General features: G+C 40.8%; 1 protein-coding gene across 5 annotated transcripts in view; it reads left to right on the forward strand.

The window, feature by feature from the left end:
* LOC129702128 (protein Shroom4-like) overlaps window positions 1-15,976 on the forward strand; it is a 101,580-nt gene that overhangs the window by 62,805 nt on the left and 22,799 nt on the right. For all 5 annotated transcript variants that reach the window (XM_055643722.1, XM_055643720.1, XM_055643721.1 and 2 more), the window contains 2 exons: window positions 3,327-3,458; window positions 9,342-11,757. In XM_055643722.1, coding sequence (XP_055499697.1) covers window positions 3,327-3,458; window positions 9,342-11,757 — 2,548 coding nt within the window. The remainder of the gene's footprint in view (window positions 1-3,326; window positions 3,459-9,341; window positions 11,758-15,976) is intronic.

The raw sequence follows: 15,976 nt of genomic DNA on the forward strand, positions 1-15,976 counted from the left end.
TGTGCTTCTTCTTTTTATGGATAGGAGAATTACAGGAAATAGTTTGAGTTGGGCAGCTGAAATATCCTGTGCGTAAAGCTTGAAAGAGGCCAGAAACCTTCACTGTTTTCTTAAGCTTTGCATTAACATAGAACTTCCAAACTCACGCAATCTTTTCCCCAGCTTAGAGTGAGATATTCTTCCAAGGTTTTGTCTTAAAATAACATATTACTGTTGCACATCATGGGTTTTTTTTTTTTTACTGTTCCGTTAAACAATTTCAATTTTAAATGAGGCCCGATGATAGGATTGAGACATTTTATATTGAGAAATAATAGGGTTAACCTGAGCAGATGGTAATATCTCCAGCATAACTAACAATACTGATAATATAACTATCTTCTCTACTTCGCTAACTGTGGGATCATTGCACATGAATGAGGATCTATTATTCTGTCATTGGAATACAAAGACTCTTGCAGATATTACTACATCCAATAAGCTATGAAAACATGTTTAGGATGTGCATGGGCACAGTTCTTCCAAAATCTGGCAGAGGAGAATCAAATATATATTCCTTAATTTTTGCTGTGGCTGCATATAACCTTTGGAAATGACGGGGTTTTTTGAGAAAGCATTTAGTTCAGTATAAGTAAGAGGAATGGAGCACTTATGGAGGTGATGGACATTTAAAAAACTGGATAGGCTGCCCTAAGACATGGCATGCAATTCTATTTCTCCTACTTTTCAAGGGAAGTGAAGGTCTTGGAGATGAGAGCCAAGTGTGTTTAATTGTCATATATATTGACCACAGCGCAATTAAATTCTTACTTGATACAGCTTCACAGTCCTGTTAATGTAATAACACACAAATTAAAGTACAATGAATATTAATACAATGAATTAATAATCAATCATACCAGGTAACCAGACCATAATAGTGTAAAACCAAATTACACAGTGCAACCAAAACAAAGTTCAGGTTATTGACATTTAATGCAATTTTCTGAGCAAAGATGATGATCGCAATCAGTAGAGATATAGGAAAAGCTTTTACGTAAGGAATGGTTAAAACTGATTCCTGAGTTGCTGCTGAAACGTGGGTGAAACTTGCCCTGAGGCATAAATAGAAATTAACAATCCAGTTTATTTGCAATATCTGGCCCAGCAATTCTCTCCATCCGGGGCCATGTTTTATGTTGCTTTGTACAGATGTCTCAACTTTGGTTCCTTGGATTACAAGCTTTAAGCACGGAGGAAACATTAGAACTGTATTTTACAATAAATATCAAAATGGATTGTAGATTCTTCAAAATTGTGAATTTTTTTTTTAAAGTAATCGACATCAAACATTTGACCCTTTTTTAATGGCTTGTGATTGTTGCAATAAATAACTTTGAAGCTTTTTGACATATGTGCTGCCGAGCTCAATAACAACTTGTAAGCATCACCTCTTACTTGTTTACATTTATCTTCAAGAACACAAACTTCTTTGCATTTGGATATTCAGCCAATTCTTCAAATGCCTTAACGCTGTAAATTATCTATGTCTCAATTATGTCCTCCTTCATTACTAATTTGGAAGTACATTTGATGGAAACATCAAATGGAAAATACATGTTTGATATTTAGTCATTATTGCACACTATTATTTGTACTCCAATACAACACTTTGGGTTCCCATTTGGCTTAGCTAATCTTTTAATGTTTTCTAATATACATCCTTTACCTCTGTTAACATTCACTTCCACTCCAATTCATTTATAATTAGTTTGGTTGCCACTGGTATTTAAAAGCTGACACATGTATAAGTAGGCTTTTGTTTTGCTTTATTTACCTCTATCTCTTTGATCACCCAACAAACTCTGGATTTGTTTGTTGTTCCTATGCTCCTCGTTGGACTATGTATCAATTGTATGTGAATACCCTTCTTTCAAGGCAATCCATTTCTTTGCTGCTGTTTTGCTGGTCAATTACTGGTTCCAGTTGACTTTGGTCAGATCCACTCTTGTCTTTTTGAAACGGCCCTTCCTCCAAATAGTGCTTTTCCTTTTCTAGAGCTAACCTAAATCTTGTGATGTTATGACCATTATCTCCCAAGTGTTCCTCTACCGGGACTTGGTGTGCTTGACCGCTGAGTTACTCCAGCATTTTGTGTCTATCTTCGGTTTAAACCAGCATCTACAGTTCCTTCCGACACACTCCAGAAAACTATCCTGGTCAGACATTCATTATTCTGTGCTTCCAAATATAAGTTTGACAATCTACTTTTTCACATGTCTCTTTTAGCTGACACAGATATGTAACAAATTTTCTTTGTCAAGGAGATTTTGAACTGAAGGCCTGTGTATATATAAAACATTGCGAAAACTAGCCCTATTCGTGATTCATTGAACAAATGTGGTGTTGCAATATGGTACAGAGTTATGAGGATCATAAAGTTGCATGATCTCGGTGAAAGTCCTATTTGGCTCTTTTGTATGGGACAATTAACTTCAGTAGACATTGGAGAGGAGGAGGCAAAACCACTTGGGTTCCTTTCTCTAACCCTCAGTCCAGTGACTCTCAATGAAAAGTTGAGGTCCATTGCTTTAAATTCTAGAACAGTCATTAAATTGCACATGAATAATGAATCTGGGTGATGTGTCAAAGTGCCAGAGCATTCAGAGAGTTTTCAGTTGCGATGGGGTTTTTGGGAAGGTGTTAAAATTGCAGTGGACTAAAAAGTTAGTTAAGGAAACAGCATTAATACATTTTGAATGTAACTTTAAGATGTGTAGATATTACCAAAATACTTGTTGCCTGTTTAGTGTAATCTAGCTTCTGTTACATACGACACTTGGTAAACAGAATGTGTTTCCATTAATAAAGCATCTTTCTTGTTTTCAGAATGCCTTGAATTGTTCACAGTAATTTAAGTATCTTTAATGTGTAATAAGATCATGTGATAGGAGTAGAATTAGGCCATTCGGTCCATCAAGTCTACTCCGCAATTCAATCATGGCTGATCTATCTCTCCCTCCTAACCCCATTCTTCTGCCTTCTCCTTATAACCTCTCAAACCTGTACTAATCAAAAATCTATCTATCTGTGCCTTAAAAATATCCACTGGAGGGCCTCTTTTGTGGCATAGAATTCCACAGATTCACCGCCCTCTGACTAAAGAAATTTCTCCTCATCTCCTTCCTAAAAGAACATCCTTGAATTCTGAGGCTATGACCTCCAGTCCTAGACTTTCCCACTAGTGGAAACTTCATTGTTTTATAAGCAGATAGATCTACAAATACTATTGACCGTTCCATTATCTTGTAGCTACAGCTTACATTTATGCCTTTTTTTTCTTTTAGGAGAAGTGGTCCAGGGATAAGACCTTACACATGGCACCTGGCCAAGTTATCGGAGACGCAACCTGAGGCTACTATGATGCCCTATTCATCAGGGTCTTTAAGTCTGTCGTGGCATTCGGGATATGACTCCAGGTGAGTTTCTGGACTGTTATTGCATGTGGCAGTTAGCATTACTAATACGATGGGAACAAGATGTGTGAAAGGTACCAGTCAAGCTCATTTTTGTCTCGAGACATCGGAAAATCTTTAACTCGGATCAGGATCAATTCGGCTAATCCATGCTAGCATGTTTATTGAAGGACTATAGAAAACCTAAGTGCCTCTGGGCTTGTATGGGTAAAGTCATTCTGAACTTCTATTTGTGATTGACCTTTGGAGACCTATGTTATGCGTGACCATGAGAATGTTGTTTTAAGGTCAGATTAAATTTGACTATAATGACCTGCTTGGATGAAGAACATGACTTGGGTGTTGTACTGGGAGTGGCCAGCACTTGTAAAATCAAATGCTAGTATGAAACATATTTTGCAATAGAGAAGAGAAAGTCGAGTAAATATTAAAACAGCAAGAGTATGGAAGTGCTGAAAATTGCATTCTGTTCTATTGTTTGTATGTTTGTGATTTGTTCTTTGTCACTATTGCTGACCTGACAGGAATCATTGTATTTGTTGTAATTATGCTGGGCCCCTGGCGTCTACAATGTCAGTCTAGAAAAGTATTTTGCTGGAATGGATGTTGATGGACCGCTGTTAATGCTTCTGGTTTTAGCTTGTACACTACATTAAGCATTTTGAATTGACAGTGCTGTTCTTTAATATAAATAGGAGTACAATTAATTTAATTGTTTAATTTCATTCCCCCACGGTGGGTAAATATTTATTGTGCAGTTCCTTAAACAATTTTATGGTTTTATTGAGGTACTTCCAGTACTATTTTCTTTTGCGCTGGTGAGATATCGCTCTGTTTTTGGTATAGTAACACTGTAAACATACACAAGGACAGAAGAAATCACCAGCTGGTTCCTCGTATATCTCTTTCAGCAATGATAAAACATAATCAGAACTATCAACGTTCCAGCTCACAGAGGAAGAGATCGAATTGAATTTGAGGAAGGAGATTCTTGCTATTGAGGGAGTGCAGCGTAGGTTTACCAGGTTAATTCCCGGGATGGTGGGACTGTCATATGCTGAGAGAATGGAGCAGCTGGGCTTGTACACTCTGGAGTTTAGAAGGAAGAGAGGGTATCTCATTGAAGCATATAAGATTGTTAAGAGTTTGGACACGCTAGAGGCAGGAAACATGTTCCCGATGTTGGGGGAGTCCAGAACCAGGGGCCACAGTTTAAGAATAAGGAGTAAGCCATTTAGAACAGAGACGAGGAAACACATTTTCTCACAGAGAGTGGTGAGACTGTGGAATTCTCTGCCTCAGAGGGAGATGGAGGCGGGTTTTCTGAATGCTTTCAAGAGAGAGCTAGATAGGGCTCTTAAAAATAACGGAGTCAGGGGATATGGGGAGAAGGCAGGAACAGGGTATTGATTGGGGATGATCAGCCATGATCACATTGAATGCCGGTATTGGCTCGAAGGGCTGAATGGCCTACTCCTGCACCTATTGTATATTGTCTATTGAATTCTGATTATCCCAAGGCCAAAAATATAGAGGTGAACAGGATTCCACTCGCAGAATAGACTGTTTAGTCCAGCTGGTCGAATCTCCTGTCATATGCACAAGTACGGTGAAGAACAGGTACAATAAAAATCTTGCTTGCAGCAACATCATTGGCACTTAGACACGGACAAAATTAAAAAAGTCTGCAAAATCATTAATTCAGTGCTAAAAATAATTAGAGGAAACAAGTGCAAGAGGTGGTCCATGGTGTTCAGTTGCTGAAGTAAGATTAGAGTTGTAAAGGACAGACAGCATCTCTGGAGAGAAGGAATGGGTGACATTTCGGATCTCGACCCGAAAAAGTACCCATTCCTTCTCTCCAGAGATCTAAATAAATAAACTTAAATTTATTTCCTCATTGGATTTGTTCCAGGTTATTTTAAAATGTTTATAGAGAGAGTGTTTATTTGGCCGATGCACCAGAAATGGACTGGAACAATGAAATCCTTACTTGCTGCAGCATTACAGGCACATTAGCCACAACAGTAACAAAAATAAATATACAATAAAATGCCAGTTATCCTAAGTAAACACGCCATGAAAGTGCAAAACCCAAAGCATGTATCATCGAGCAACTAAACATGTACACATTCTGTAGTGGTTCAGAGTCTTTGGTAGGACGTTGCAAGGTAGTTCAAGAACCTGATAGTTGATGGAAGGAAGCTATCCCTCCCATCAACCATCAGGAGCTGATAGTTCCCAGGCTCCTGTACCATCCACATTGTGGCAGTGAGAAGAGAGTGTGGTCAGGACTGTGTGAGTCTTTGATGATATTAGCTGACCTTGTGGCTGCGCTTCCTGGAGATTCCTTCAGTGGTGGAGAGGTCAGTACTTTGGATGGACCAGGCAAAGTCCACCACTTTCTGCAGCTTCCTCCATTCTTGAGCTTTTGAATTTCCAAACCAGGTCATGATGCAAACAGTCAGCATGTTCCCCACCGTACACTTCTACAAGTTCAATAGAATATACAACTACTTGCCAAAATGCCACAAACATCTGAGGAAGTAGCATTGGTGAGCTTTCTTTATCATTGCATCATTGTACTGGGCCCATTGTGATCTCTTCATCAGAGATGTGTATGCCTGGGAACCTGAAGCCGTTGACTTTATTCACCATCATCCTGCCAATGAAGACTGGTGTAGACAAAAGTGCTGGAGAAACAGTGGGTGCAGCAGCATCTATGGAGGGAAGGAAATAGGCAACGTTTCGGGCTTCTTCAGACTGGGGTATTGACTCTCGGCTTTCCCTTCCTGAAGTCGGCAATCAGCTCCCAGGTTTTGCTATCATTGAGACTAAGATTGTTCGTTCTGGCACCACTCCACTAGATTGTCAATCTCCCTCCTGTATTCTGACTTGTCATTACCCATTTTTCATCCATTGACTATGGTGTTGTCGGCAAATGTATTTTCCCTTCAATTCCCTCTCTTATTCTCCCTGTATCTCCCTGTACCTTCCTTCCTCAGTTTTCGCTTCTTTTGACTGTAGAGATACAGTGCGGAAACAGGTCCTTCAGCCCTCCGAGTCCGCTCCAACCAGCAATCCCCGCATATTAACGCTACCTTACACACACTAGGGACAATTTACAATTATACCAAGCCAATTAACCTACAAACCTGTACGCCATTGGAGTGTGGGAGGAAACGGGAGATCCCGGAGAAAATCCACGCAGATCAAAGTGAGAACGTACAAATTCCATACAGACAAGTACCTGTAGTCCGAATCGAACCCGGGTCCCTGGAGCTATAACTCTACCGCTGCGCCACCATGCCGCTTCTTGCTAAGCAAAATTTTGTACATTGAAAAGGTGGGTTAAATCCATTGAAATTTTTTGTACATTGTAATCTTGTGCTATTCATATGGCGAGAAACATCTTTGTAAATCAATGACAAGTGTCTCAAACAGTTACTGGTGTCATAGGACATATTCTTAAATCACACCTTTTAAGTGAAGTAATGGCAATAAAGAGTTGTCCATTTAAAACACAGCTGATTCAGTTTTCTCTGCGGGAAATAAGTCTTTGGAACTCAATGGCCAGTAAAAGCAGAGATCTGGGAGATTTTTAAGGCAGAAGTAGATAAATTCTTGATACACTGCGGCTAAGAGGTGGGTAGTAGGCAAGGCTGCGAAGTTGCTTACAATAGACAATAGGTGCAGGAGTAGGCCATTCGGCCCTTCGAGCCAGCAATGACATTCAATGTGATCATTGCTGATCATCTCCAATCAGTACCCCATTCCTGCCTTCTCCCCATATCCCCTGACTCCGCTATGTTTAAGAGCCCTATCTAGCTCTCTCTTGAAAGTATCCAGAGAACTCGCCTCCACTACCATCTGAGGCAGAGAATTCCACAGACTCATCACTCCCTGTAAGAAAAAGTGTTTCCTCGTCTCCGTTCTAAATGGCTTACTCCTTATTCTTAAACTGGTGCCCCTGGTTCTGGACTCCCCCAACATCGGGAACATGTTTCCTGCCTCTAGCATATCCAGACCCTTAACAATCTTATATGTTTCAACCAAACCCTTAACAATCTTGTATGTTTACAATTGGTTCAGTCAGAACCATATTGAGCGGCAGAGGCTATATGCTTGCTCCTCCTAATTCATATGGTATGTAGATCAACTGATTATTTATTGCATGTTTATTTTTGTTATTGAACCTGATGTGCCTGTAAAGCTGCAGCAAGTAAGAATTTCATTGTTCCAGTTCCTGTCCGGCGTTTCTGAGACATAAACACTTTTGAACTATTGATGTTCATCTGTAACACCATGTACAACTTGTTCGCTATGGGAACTGGTCATCTGAACAAAATTAGATTCCATGTGCTGAAAGGAAATGCTTCAGATTGTACCGACACATCCCCTCCCCCACCACCTGTTTGGAAGGAAAGTTTTGTGGAGCTAAAGTTCATTCTGAATCTTTCCCATTTTTGAGATCTAGCAAACATCTATTTGGTGAAGCTATATATTAATGTTACATATTAGCCATTTAGCCATTGCTTGTTTAATATCTACCTAATGTAACCAAATCACCAACCTACTTGCATTTCAACTCCACATTTTTCTTTTATTGACATTTAATTAATTGACTTCTATCTTAATAGGGAGCACTTTCACATTATTATCTTTCTTCCTATTAACTACAAGAATGTTTATTCCTTCTCATTGCACAACACTGGGTCAAAATTAGCCTGTTCCTTAGGTTCAAGGATGCTTTTATTGTCTCATGTGCGAAGTGCTAACACAGTGAAATACGTTATTCTTACAAACAGTCTGGTATTGCCATAACACCAAACCTCGATTGGCAAGTGTACAAAAATAGTCCACTAAGCCCGCATGCAAGAGACGCCATGTTTTGGCACAATTTTCAAAGTCCAGTTCTTATGAGTGGTGCCTGTTCCGGGCAAGTCCCAGGCTGTTACTGGCCTCCAGCCATCTCCTTCCCAGTACGCCATGTCCCTCCTCTTGCCTGTCCACCTTTATTCCCCGGGGTTTCTTCTCGCAGCCTACCATGAAGGTAGACAAAAATGCTGGAGAAACTCAGCGGGTGAGGCAGCATCAATGGAACGAAGGAATAGGTGACGTTTCGGGTTGAGACCCGAAAGAGTCTGAAGAAGAATCTCGACCTGAAACATCACCTATTCCTTCGCTGCATAGATGCTGCCTCACCCGCTGAGCATCTCCAGCATTTTCGTCCCTCCTCGCCCATCATTGTCATTTTCAGCTGCCTCCTCCTGGTCTCTGGTCTTCATGGGATGAGCAACGGTGAACTACCCCTTTCAGGCCAGCAGTTGGCCGCGTTCAACAAGGAGGGGACCAGCTCGCGGAGTGTCCCTGAAACCGCGATTCACCGGTCCAGGCCTTGAGCTCAACCGGTCAAACAAGGCCCATGACCTCCTGGGAACCTTGAGCCATGCGCTCCTCCACGTGCTGATCTGCGAACCACTCTATGTGCACTCTATGATTTCCTGTTAATGTGGTTTGCGAATTAAATTACATTTAAATGGCCCATGATTATTTTATTATTTTTGATACAGGTGCAATGGACAATGACTTGACACCAATCTAATATCATGATTTATACTATGCTTTCTATTATTCCTTTTTTCAAAAAAAAATCCATGCTGACTGTCCTGGATTAACGTTTGCTGCTTTTGATGATGTTTAAGGTTGCATGTCCCATGAACATTTGTATACAATGGGTTAGCCTCAGGGATAAACTTTGTATCTGCAGCCATGGAGCAGAAAATGGTGATGTAAGCATACAAAATGAGGCGGGTACAAAATGCTTGTTACAAACCAAAATATAATTTTGTGGCATTTAAAAGTCCATTTTCTTCTATCTTCCAGTGACTTTCCTATGCAGTGGGATCAACTAGCTCTCCGTCACAACTTGGATCAAAGGAGCTCATTCGGAAGTATGGACAGCCTTGACCAACCTAACCAAAGTTGTGACCAAAGCACATATCCTAACAAAAGAGATTCTGCCTACAGCTCATTTTCTGCAAGTTCTAACACCTCTGACTACACTGTCTCGTCATCAATTAAGACAGATGAGTCTGCTTCCATGGACAGTATATTGCATGGTTTGGGACCATGGCTACCAACAAGGTATGGGGACACCCAGTACCAGCAAAGTGGAAGTGAGGTTGGGGAGCCACCAGCTGAGGAACAGCTATGTTCACACTGTGGGAAGGGGTCATCTGAAAGAGACAACCTACCACCATCCCATGTACGTGAAGCGAATGCTCCAGGCTCTACCAGCTCAGCCCCTCCACCACCGCCTGTTCGCAGGGAAAGTTTTGTGGCAACCAAAGCTCGCTCTGCATCTGTGTGTGTGACGAGTTCTGAGGCATTTAGAACAACAAACTTGTTGCTGCATCGTGGTAGGTGGACTTCTGAAACCTTGTTATCAACAAGGAATAGGGATTCTGTGGGAGACTGTTGTGTTCCTAATAGCTCTACTGGCACTTCCCAGCACTGTAGTAAATCCGTGTCAAGTCATTGTCCAGTAGAATGTTGCTGTCAGTTGAGGGAACAACCAAGGCACAACTGTCATCCTCACAGGCAAGGTGAAGAAATTATTTCTCATGAAAATACAACATATCCTGGAAAATCCAATCGGTCTTTAATGGGGCAGTTGGAATTATGCAACTTAATTGATCCGTCATTAGTTGCCCGTCAATACCAGAACTTAAATCAAACTGATCCGTGTGAAAGATTGACTTTGAATTTGCATAGACACAGTGCACCTGAGAAGTTATTGTCAGTGCAACTGCATTCACCAATGATTTCGGACGGTAATAAAAATGGTTTGGGAATATTGTGTAATCAGGAAAGAGGTGAATGGCCCAATAGTATGCCTTTACCTCAGGATGGATATCAGTCCAATGTTGGGCTTCCTTATAAAGCTTTGAACAAAATTGATTCGACATTTGAAAAGCGGATAAAAGAGAATCCTTTGAAGTCTGAATGCAAACTGAAGGGAAATCAACACTATGTTGGTGCCTCTACTTGCGGTCACTGTTTAGATAGTCAAGACCTTTCTTCTTGCAAGACTCAACACAGTCGAACAAGTTGCAGAGGTGTATCTGTTGGAATGATAGTACCACCAATACCATCTGATCCAATGAGTGAAGTTGGAAGTGCATCCTCAAGTAGTAATATTGTAGAAACTGAGGCAGATTTGGAAGAAATCAAGAACGAAACTGTCCGAAATGCCCGGGTATCAAGTTCCAGAGCAGCCAGAATGCGACGCAAAAGTGACCGCTTTGCCACAAATTTGCGGAATGAAATACAAATGAAGAAAGCTCAGCTCCATAAGCAATGTGGTGCTGCACTACTGCAGATGGAGGAAGCTTCCGAAGAAATGAGTGAGCCAAGTGAGAAGCCATCCACTTTCTATACTTGTATAATAGATAAGTCTGAGGCCAACGACATAGCAGAGGAAACTACTAGTATGAAGCCACAGACAACCAGTCGCAATAAAAACCTGGATAACGTGCCAGAAGATCATAATACTGGAAGTTTGCATTTCTGTTCATTGACCAGCAATTCCAATATTTCACCAGACAAATGCAAAACAGAAATAGATTCAGTATCCCAAAGCTTTGAACAGAAGACTGCACAGGAATCTTGGGGAGGTGACCTCAGGAGTTGGACATCTGAAAATAAGCTGGAGTGTCAAAGTAAGGTGATGAAGGCAAGTGGGGCAGATGAGATGAAACAGTGTACAATGGCATCGTTGCAAGAACCAGATACCTCTCCATTAATGCCCTTTGCAGAGAGGAGAAAATTCTTTGAAGAAACTAGTAAAAGCTACTCGGGATCTGATTCTTGCAATTTTATAGCTCTAAAGAATAAATCAAATTCCATAGGAAGGTCGAAAGGTCAGCATTTATACAGTAAGTTGCACATGCTTCCATGTGATGATCTGATGCAGTCTGATGAGGCCACCTTCCAAGTCTCTACAGGCAGTGTCAGCCAATGCTCTGAGAAACATCCAGCTTGTTCATCTCAAGACTCGGAACAACAAAAACACTACACTCGAGTGAAACAACGTGAACAGACATGTGAACATTTAAAGCCACTCAAACCAAATATTTCAAGCACTTTGAAAGACCATTGTGTGTCTCATATTCAACAGATGCAACCCCCCACCAAAGGTCCATCAATATGTTATCAGGATTGTCATTCAGATGATGGTCACCTCGAAGAACCTCGATCTACCACAAGACTCAAACAGGTGCCACCCACTTTACCCAAGGTAGGCCATTTATATTAATTATTAATTTAAGTGCCAATTTTTCTGCTGGAATTTTTTTTCCCAGTGTGTAAACTATCTGATTTTGTTGGTTTTGTTAACAACGATAAAACTGTTATAGAGCATGTTGAAGAAGCAAATTTATCCAGATTTTTTAACTTTTCATATGAGAAGCATTGTGCTGTTCAATCTGTTTCATTTCATGTTGAATCAAAGCTTGTTGGCTGTAAAACTGTGGACATGAGAAAAGACCAAAGTGTACAGTATTTGTGTATCTAGGAACCTATTTGACTTCCTGGTTTATTCAGGTGTTATATTTTCAACTTGGGCAGCTAAGATTAGAGGGCAGAATTCTGATGTAATCAATATTGATAATACCTGGGATATGCTGATGCCAGCCTGGTTAACACACACAAGATATCGCACATACAGTGCATTCAGAAAGTATTCAGACCCCTTCACTTTTTCCACATTTTGTTACGTTACAGCCTTATTTTAAAATGGATTCGATTCATTTCTTTTATCATCAATCTACACACAATACCCCAGAATGAAGAAGCGAAAACAGGTGTTTAGAAATTTTTGCCAAGTAATTAAAAATAAATATCACATTTGCTATGACACTAAAAATTGAGCTCGGGTTCATCCTGTTTCCATTGATTATCCTTGAGATGTTTCTACAGCTTGATTGGAGTCCACCAGTGGTAAATTAAATTGATTGGACATGATTTGGAAAGGCACACACCTGTCTATATAAGGTCCCACAGTTGACAGTGCATGTCAGAGCAAAAACCAAGCCATGAAGACGAAGGAATTGTCCATAGTCCTCCGAGACAAGAGTGTGTCGAGACACAGATCTGGGGAAGGGTATAAAACAATTTCTGCAGCATTGCAGGTCCCGAAGAGCACAGTGGCCTCCGTCATTCTTAAATGGAAGAACTTTGGAACCACCAGGACTCTTCATAGAGCTGGCCGCCCGGCCAAACTGAGCAATCGGGGGAGAAGGCCCTTGGTCAGGGAGGTGACCAAGAACCCGATGGGTCACTCTGAATGCGCTCCAGAGTTCCTCGGTGGAGATGGGAGAATCTTCCAGAAGGACTACTATATCTGCAGCACTCCACCAATCAGGCCTTTATGGTAGAGTGGCCAGACGGAAGCCACTCCTCAATAAAAGGCACATGACAGCCCGCTTGGAATTTGCCAAAAGGCACCTAAAGGACTCTCAAACCATGAGAAACAAGATTCTCTGGTCTCATGAAACCAATCTTGGACTTTGGCCTAAATGCCAAGCGTCACGTCTGGAGGAAACCAGACACCGCCCCTCACCTGGCCAATAACATACCTATGGTGAAGCATGATGGTGGCAGCATCATGCTGTGGGGATGTTTTTCAGTGGCAGGAACTGGGAGACTAGTCCGGATTGAGGGATAGATGAACAGAGCAAAAGTACAGAGAGATTCTTGATGAAAACCTGCTCCAGAGCATTCTGGACCTCAGACTGGGGAGGAGGTTCACCTTCCAACAGGACAATGACCCTAAACACACAGCCAAGATAACGCAGGAGTGGCTTTGTGACAAGTCTGTGAATGTCCTTTAGTGGCCCAGCCAGAGCCCAGACTTGAACCCGATCGAACATCACTGGAGGGACCTGAAAATAGCTGTGTATCGATGCTCCCCATCCAACCTGACAGAGCTTGAGAGGGTCTGCAGAGAAAAATGGGAGAAATTACCCAAATGCAGGTGTGCCAAGCTTGTAGCGTCATACCCAAGAAGACTTGAGACTGTAATCGCTGCCAAAGCTGCCTCAACAAAGTACTGAGTAAAGGGTCTGAATACTTATGTAAATGTGATATTTCAGTTATTTCTTTTTGCATTTATTTTGCAAAAATGTCTAAACGCATGTTTTCACTTTTTTATTATGGGGTATTGATGTGTGTAGATTGATGATAATAAAAACCTGAATTTAATTCATTTTTGAATTTGGCTGTAATGTAACAAAATGTGGAGAAAGTGAAGGGGTCTGAATACTTTCTGAATGCACTATATGTTGTTGATTAACTTTCAATTTTAAACATGGTATTGAGTTTGGTACATATTGATTAAGCCTTTCAAAGAAACAACTGCATGGGTGGCATATGTGTGACTGCATATTTCAGTTCTTTTAAAAGACGTTCAGTGTCCACTTTTACCTCTATTATTCTAATTAGTTTCCTTACCCCGATAGATAGATAGATCGAGTAATATTACTAATGCAACTATGGAGGGGTTTAGATGCAGGCCGTGATGCAACCAGTCAGTGTGCTCTCTAATATACACCTGCTGAAGTTCGATAGTATATTCAGCGACATACTAATTGTCCTCCATCTTCTAAGAAATTAAAAGCAACATGCAGGCCCACCAACTGAGCTGCTGTGGAATGAGCACCCTAAATCACAACTTGAACAAGATTTTTTTTAATTGATGCCGTTTATATTACTCTGTCTTTTGTCGATAAAATATTAATTTTTAATTGCGACTTTCTTCCATTAATGGTCCCTTTTCGTTGCTCCTCTTATTGCATCCATTTTATTTTCAGTGTTGATTCGCCATTCTCATTTTATTGCTTTAGTAGCCATATGCAATAATCCCCAAATGCTGGAATCAATCAGCAACTTGTGCAGTATCTTGAGGGAGTAAACAAAACTAACACACAATAGACAATATACAATAAACAATAGGTGCAGGAGTAGGTCATTCGGCCCTTCGAGCCAGCATTGCTATTCAATATGATCATGGCTGATCATTCACAATCAGCATCCTGTTCCTGCCTTCTCGTCATATCCCCCGACTCTGCTATCTTCAAGAGCTCTATCTAACTCTCTCTTGAAAGTATCCCGATAATTGGCCTCCACTGCCTTCTGAGGCAGATAATTCCACAGATTCACAACTCTCTGGGCGAAAACGTTTTTCCTCATCTCTGTTCCAAATGGCCCACCCCTATTCTTAAACTGTGGCCCTGGTTCTGGATTAACATTCAGATCGTCATCCTTTGTCAGACAGCATCTGATCAGTTGTCTTCCACTATAAACAACAGCTCTATTTCAGCAGCTCGGATGCTGCCTGATTTGCTGACTGCTTCCAGCTTTTACTGTTTTCAAGCCTCCTCAAAGCTAGATTGGCTCAAATAAATAGGTTCATACAGCAAAACTACAGGGAGAAATACCTCAGACCAGACAATTCAGTTATCCTTGCTCTAAATTTTGCTGCCTCCTGAGTTTCTTGACCTGCCTTGGTTGCATACCACCCCACACCAGAAGATGAACTGTTTATTAAGATTTCCTTAAAATTCATAGACGATGAATCAAAATGGATGAGGGTATTGTAACTTCCTTTACAAATGATGATTGTTAGTACATAATTCCATGTACGCTCTGTTCAATTCTGTGTCTGAATTTGAATCATTTCCTTTTCCAGTAAGTAACTCCTAGCAATGGAATGCAACTGTCGGGCCCAAAGAAAGTAAAATACGGAAAGGAAGCTATGACTGTCATGCTGAAGTCTTGCAATGTATTGCATGGATTCTAGCAAACAGAGAAATAGCATCTGAGGCAGTAATTCAGTTAAACGTTGAAAGTACTTGAACAAAATAATTGCATCAAAGTTGCTATGAGGATCTCTGGTTAATGTAATTCGCGAGTTCTTGCAAATTTGCCCACGACTCATACTCATACCATGGCCTACACAAGATCGTAGGAGGTCTTTGTAACTCTCCTTCATGCTCGAGAGTAGTCCCCGTGAACTCGAGGCCTCAGCTAGGTCGTGGCGTATTTTTCAACATGTTGAAAAATGCCCGCGGGTAAAAAAAAAAGGTTTTCATGCTACATTATTCCATCGGGTCCAACATAACTTGGGAACTCAAACAACATGCTGCATGTCAACTGAGTGAGAAATGAGTCAAATTTTGATGCATTTCTAACCCAAAAAATGAAAAAAAAAATTAATTTTGTTGCCCTTCAAGGATCTTGGCAATCCATGATCCACACATCAAAACTTATTTGCCTTAATTTCTTGGCTTCTCTAAACTTCTCCATGGTAAAAACAGATGAAAATATTCATTTAATATCTATCCTCCTCCTGTGGCCTAATGCATAGACAGCCATACTGATCTTTAGCAGGACCCATTCTCTTCTAAACCATCCTTTATTCTTCATATAGATGTAGAATCTCTTTGGATTTTCCCTTA

This window comes from Leucoraja erinacea, chromosome 12 (genome assembly GCF_028641065.1).
Source record: "Leucoraja erinacea ecotype New England chromosome 12, Leri_hhj_1, whole genome shotgun sequence".
NCBI lineage: Eukaryota > Metazoa > Chordata > Chondrichthyes > Rajiformes > Rajidae > Leucoraja > Leucoraja erinaceus.